Source organism: Pteropus alecto, unplaced genomic scaffold (genome assembly GCF_000325575.1).
Source record: "Pteropus alecto unplaced genomic scaffold, ASM32557v1 scaffold95, whole genome shotgun sequence".
Taxonomy (NCBI): Eukaryota; Metazoa; Chordata; class Mammalia; order Chiroptera; family Pteropodidae; genus Pteropus; species Pteropus alecto.
In genome coordinates this window covers 1,677,110-1,683,461 of record NW_006441071.1, presented here as the reverse complement: position 1 = coordinate 1,683,461, position 6,352 = coordinate 1,677,110, and the positions used below count along the sequence as shown (strand labels likewise).

The 6,352-nt window shown below is 36.5% G+C and overlaps 2 protein-coding genes across 2 annotated transcripts in view; one reads left to right on the top strand and one right to left on the bottom strand.

Moving 5' to 3' along the window:
• The first annotated feature begins 6 nt into the window (after positions 1-6).
• RRAGA (Ras related GTP binding A) lies at positions 7-1,316 on the top strand. The gene has a single exon (XM_006918346.2). The coding sequence runs from the start codon at positions 21-23 to the stop codon at positions 894-896; it is 876 nt and encodes a 291-aa protein (XP_006918408.1). The 5' UTR covers positions 7-20; the 3' UTR covers positions 897-1,316.
• A 3,539-nt stretch (positions 1,317-4,855) lies between these two features.
• Positions 4,856-6,352, bottom strand: part of HAUS6 (HAUS augmin like complex subunit 6) — a 33,172-nt gene continuing 31,675 nt past the window's right edge. Inside the window, 1 exon segment of the mRNA XM_006918345.3 lies at positions 4,856-5,713. Coding sequence (XP_006918407.1) covers positions 5,649-5,713 — 65 coding nt within the window. The 3' untranslated portion in view covers positions 4,856-5,648.

The following is a 6,352-nucleotide window of genomic DNA, read 5'->3' as shown; positions in this document are numbered from 1 at the left end:
GCGGGTCGGGAAAGACCAGCATGAGGTCGATTATCTTTGCAAATTATATTGCTCGTGACACCCGACGCCTGGGTGCCACCATTGATGTGGAGCACTCCCACGTCCGATTTCTGGGCAACCTGGTGCTGAACCTGTGGGACTGTGGCGGTCAGGACACCTTCATGGAAAATTACTTCACCAGCCAGCGAGACAACATCTTCCGTAATGTCGAAGTGCTGATTTACGTGTTTGACGTGGAGAGCCGCGAACTGGAAAAGGACATGCATTATTACCAGTCGTGTCTGGAGGCCATCCTCCAGAACTCTCCTGATGCCAAAATCTTCTGCCTGGTGCACAAAATGGATCTGGTTCAGGAGGATCAGCGTGACCTGATTTTTAAAGAGAGAGAGGAAGACCTGAGGCGTTTGTCTCGCCCCCTGGAGTGCGCTTGTTTTCGAACATCCATCTGGGATGAAACGCTCTATAAAGCCTGGTCCAGTATTGTCTATCAGCTGATTCCCAACGTTCAGCAGCTGGAGATGAACCTAAGGAATTTTGCCCAAATTATTGAGGCCGACGAAGTTCTGCTGTTCGAGAGAGCTACGTTCTTAGTCATTTCCCATTACCAATGCAAAGAGCAGCGTGACGTCCACCGATTTGAGAAGATCAGCAACATCATTAAGCAGTTCAAGCTGAGCTGCAGTAAATTGGCCGCTTCTTTCCAGAGCATGGAAGTCAGGAATTCTAACTTCGCTGCTTTCATCGACATCTTCACATCAAACACGTACGTGATGGTTGTTATGTCCGATCCGTCTATCCCGTCTGCAGCTACTCTGATCAACATTCGCAATGCCAGGAAACACTTTGAGAAGCTGGAGAGAGTGGATGGTCCCAAGCACAGCCTCCTTATGCGTTGAATATCGCCAAAAGCTTTCTGAAAATGCTTAATTGCCTTTTTTCCCCGCATCTTTTTTTTTAGTATTCATAATGTCGTGTGCTTAAAAGTGGGCTTTGAAATGTGTGCTGCTTACTACTCCATCTTTCTTCCCTACTCCCCAGTCTTTAAACCTTGGACGCTATTTACTCAGCTATCCAGTAGAGCTTCAAGATGGCCTTTCTGAAAAGTTAGTATGGTGTAACACTAAAATAGGTGGTGTGTGTGTGTTCTGATTACCTGGTTATAATAGACAAATCTAAGCCTTTACAATATCTTCCTGTATTCCTTACAAGATTGCAAAGATGGAATGTTACTATTTTATCAGCAAGGTATTAAAATGCATTTATAAATTCTTCTTGGCTTCAATCATGAATAAACATTTGCTGTTAGCAATTTAAAATATGGTCTTATTTGAAAATAATTTGAAGGTAGTTAATATGTAAATCTCAAGATTCTGCCCACAAGTATTGCTTAACTGGTAAATTTTATCTTTTGTGATCTTGGCCCGTCAGCAGTGTTTATAGCACCTGTAGCAGAGTGATTAAGTGTATTGGCTCTAGAGCTAGACCACCTGACCTGAGTTAAGTAGTCTAGTCTCTTCCCTTATTAGTGCTGTGAACTGGGTGAAGTACTTTATTTCTCGTTTCCTCATTTGTAAAATGTGGGTAATAGCACTACAAAATAGGCTTGTTAGGATTCAAAACAACATGGAAAGCTTTTAGAATGGTGCCTGGCACATACTCAGTACTGTCAGCTATCACCACCACTGACTGAGCCATTCTTGCCCCCAACCCCAAAATTACTGGACATGGAACTTATATATTTGAGTTCTTACTAAATGGCAGGTACTCTTAAATACTTAATGTTTACTTTCTTATTTAATCCTGAACCTATGAAGTAAATTACTTTTTATCTCTAAACATGAGAAAACTGCCGTGACTAATTGGACATACAGCTGAACCTAGACAATTTGATTACAGATCCTCCCCCTCTATTACAACCCCATTATTGCCTCTACTGACAAAAGTTAATCATAAAAGTCCCAGCATTTTTTTAGATGTACATTATTTATATAATTCCCCTAACTTTACAGGCAGAGGAAACTGAAGTCAAGGGTGAAGTGGCTTCTCAGTGTTTTACTCACTTTGGACAAAATCAATTTCCCATCTGTTTATTTGGAAATTAGATAATAATGAATCAGATTATGTTACCTACTTTGGGGGGAGGGTTCTGAGATTCCTAATTTGGATTGACAATGTATATTGAAATCAGAAAACAAACCTAAAATGTCCCTTTCCAGCTGCCTTAAAGATTGTTTCAATTGCAATCTCTGTATTTTAGAACCAAGAAACCTGATCAATTCATTTTACAAATGAGACATTAGCTCTGTATACAGACATTAAATACAACTGATAGGACTTTAGAATTTCCAAGGCTTTATAAAGGTATTTTAACATTTTTTAAACACTATAGCAGCAGCTGTGGATGACGGTCCCTACCTACAGAGCAACCTGATTATTAAACTCATCTAATTAGGGCCTTTTGCAATAAATATAAAGACTCCAGAAAAACACTCTGAAGTACAGATGCACTCTTTAAAATCACTTTAAAATACATTTAGTAAATCTAGTAATTAAAATGGCAGTAATAAAACACTCTTACCTGAATCACTGAACCTCACAAATTTCTGCTGATCAGGTTACTGATACTTTAAATGTGACCATGATCGTTTTATGATTCGCAGGGCATGATTCTTTTTGATGTACGGGAAATTCCAGAGCCAGGTGGTATAATATTGAATGTTTATTCAAGACTAGAGTATGTAGAACATATTTACAAATAGTCCCATAGAGGACTCACAAATACTAAATTTAGGATGTAAACTTGACATTCAAGCACATGAGGAAAAAACTATCTGCAATTAATGTGAAGAGAATTTTGCTTTAGAAAATACTTTTCTTACATTGAGGAAAATGTCCTTAAAATGTCCTTTAGTATTCTTAGAGTAGGAAAAAAAAACAAGGAATTCCTGTTTTTCCTATAGATAAAACTGACTTCATAGATCATGATTAAGAAACACATGGAAAAGAATGGTTTCAAAACACTTATATTTTTGTTTTCAGTTAAATTACTCCCAAATGTTTTTAACCTCAAATAGTCGTTATTCTACTAGATAACATTTTTAATGTTAAGTAACATCACATGCTTGTCCTCTTTAAACATTTAAAATAGTTAGGACATTCTGGCATTATCCAAAGTTTCAAACTGACAGAGAAGCCAGTTTACACAACTTTATTTTACAAATAGTGAATAAGACAAGGTACATTCTGTGTAATCTATGTATATAATGAGAAAAAGTATATTTACAACAATAAAGTACCCCTCTTTACCTTTACTTCCATCACAGAAGAGGCAAAGAAAATAATTCCAATAGTTCAGTATTTTCATTTGAGTATATGTGTGGACACATCCTCCCACACACATCTACACGGGTGTACATATGGCTATGTATATAATCGGTATAGCTAGAGAGCACATACAACCATGGAAAAGAAAGTATAATAAAAGCAATTAAGTAAAAAATACTAAATGAATAAAAGTTAAGATAAACCACAGATTTCAGAGAAAGGATAGGCCCATGGAAAGGGTAGATGAAGATTTCAAGGTGGAAGTGAGATTTGTTCTGCGTCTTCAATGACAGCTATACTTGTGATAATCTGGAAGACGAAGGTAAAGTATTCCAGCTTCAGATTTGTGAATTAAGGTTTCTAGAGATCCATACTCATTAAAGCATTTCAGTAACACTAAAAATCTCAAATTTCACTTTCTCCTAAACCATTTTGATTATGACTTGGCTGTATTTAGACCTTCCCTCTCCAATATTGCCTCCATAGCAGCTTTTTGACTTCAAGGGTCTGTTCTGATCACGTCACTTCTTTGTTTAAATTCCATTAATTACATTGCTAATTCCAGAAGAGTTCAAATATGAAGGTCCCCTATGTAGATTCCTCTATTACTCCTTCTATCTTACAGTTATAAGAATTAAAGGAAATTATATGTATTAAGTAGCTAGGTAGGAATGGCCCAGGCAGTCTGTAGATAATGATGGCTCTACCTCCTCTCCAACATGTTAATTTTGGATTCAGTTTTCTTAAGGCAGACTAGTTTCCCAGTTTACCTGTAGAGTCCTTTATTCATTGTATTAATAAAGGAATACAGCACCTTAGGAGCTTTTCCTCTTTTCCACTGCAAGTTTTTGCTTTTTTCTGCTATCTTTTCTCAAACACACAACAAAAACTGGCCTTCAAACTGGGACTGAACAAACAACTGAGAGACAGTTGGCCCAAAATGAGTGAAGGAAGATCAACTATTAGGTCCATCCACTTCCAGAACGCTCCCTTTCCCTTTTCTCTCCTTGCCAATTTCTTAGCAAAGGGAAAAGGTTTTGATGGTTAAAAGTTGGGGCTACAGAGGAGTACTGTAGGTGCTATCACGCTTCCAGTGTGTGCTCATTCCTCTTGGTTCAGAGGGCCATGGCATGTATTCACTTTGATGCTAGAGATAAGCTCTTTTCTTGGCTGTGGGCCATAAGTGAGGCAGGATACTATACAAGAGGCCTCACATCTGACTCCCACTCGGAGTCCAGAAGATCTACAGGAGGCCAACCCTGCAGCCATATCCTATTGGCCTTTTAGTTATTTCTATGGGGTCTTGAGATTTATTACTGAAGGAAAATAGGATCAAATCCTAGCTTCACCACTGACTTAGCTGCGTGACACTGAACAAGTTACTTAACCCCAAAATTCAGTTTCCTCAAGTTATTTTGAGGCTATTCTGTAGGCAGCGGGGAACTAATGGTTTATGAGGAAAGTAACATAATCAAAATTAGCTCCTCTCCCTCAAAACACTACCCTCCCCCCAAAAAAACCAAACGACACATAAATTTTTTAATTTTTATTTTTGTTAAAATATAAAACTAGAGTTAAATTAAATTCTCCAAGTCTAAATTAGACTAAATATAAATCTGTTATACAACCCACTAAATGGATTTATAGTTAGATAGTGTTCCTTAAAAGTGTATAGTCATCTCCTCTACCTTTTCCCTTTTCTCTAAATTCCTTCTGCCCCAGTCTTCACTTACTATCACATGCACTTCATTCGAGCAAACATTTTTCAGGATCAACCTACTTGAGTAATCATTAAGCCCATTTAGAATTTTCTCAAACTTAAACTTAGTCATTTTGACTACACATCTCAAGGCACTATTTTTCTCACTTTTTTTGGTTAGTATCAGAATGTTCCATTAAGAAACAATAAGTTGTATATTTCCCTAAAATGAAAGATCATTGTATTCAATGGTTATTATGTTAACCACTTAATAAAAGTACATCAAAAACCACTCATCCTTATCTTAATTAACTGAAATTAAAACTAATAAATTAAACTACTACTTTGCCATTTACTTAATGCTTACAAGATTCAAGAAATCAAATGGCTTCATGTAACTTGACGTTTACTTTCCAAATACTTCACATTTCAACCCCATACAATAATACAAAGAGAAAATCCAAACATAATCTTCTTACCTAAAAACATTAGAGGAAGCTAAAAGGCACTGTTTAAGTCTTTTTAGACCTTGAAAAAAGAATTACACTTCCAATGTGTATTTAAATTATAAATCAGTTTTTAAATCAGCTTGCTTCAATTGAAGACATCAGTTAAATTAACAGGGCTACTGCTTCATCAAGTCGAATGGAGATTCTTTTGTATCAAGGCTCTTATTTAAGATTTCTTCTTCTGCAAAATTGATTTTAAAAAGGAGAAAAGGAAAAGAAAAAAAAAAAAAAAATAGGACAGATTCTTAGTAGCAAATTTCAGTTTTCTTAAGTAAAAAATTCACATACAAATACTTAACTATGATATAATTACCATTATTCTCACTGAGGTACTCTCCAGATACTCTCCGGAAAATATCAATACATCCCTCTTAGAATACTTTTCAATATACCAGTACTTAATTATCATGGGCAAATCAAAGTGATATGTAAAGAGTATCACCAGATCTATATGTGTTCTAACATGCTTTAAACTCTTAACAATGAATATTTTCAAAATATACAAAAGAGGATTATCATTAACCCAATGTATCCATCATCCAGCTTCAATAATTCAATAATTATTTATTATTAATAGCTAATGGGTTAAACTGTGTCCCCCAAAAAGGTATATTGAAGTTTTAACCCCAGGACCTCAGAGTGTGGCTTTATTGGAAATAGGGTAATTGTAGATATAATTAGTTAAGGTGAGGTCATTCTGGAGTACGGTGGGCTCTTAATCTGCATGCCTGGCGTCCTAGTAAGAAGGTGCACAGACACTGAAGGGGAGAATACCATGCGAAGACAGAGGCAGAGAATCGAGTCATGATGCCACAGGCCA

Coding starts and splice junctions, on each gene's coding strand:
- RRAGA (XM_006918346.2), top strand. CDS start 21: ATGAGGTCGATTATCTTTGCAAATTATATTGCTCGTGACACCCGACGC.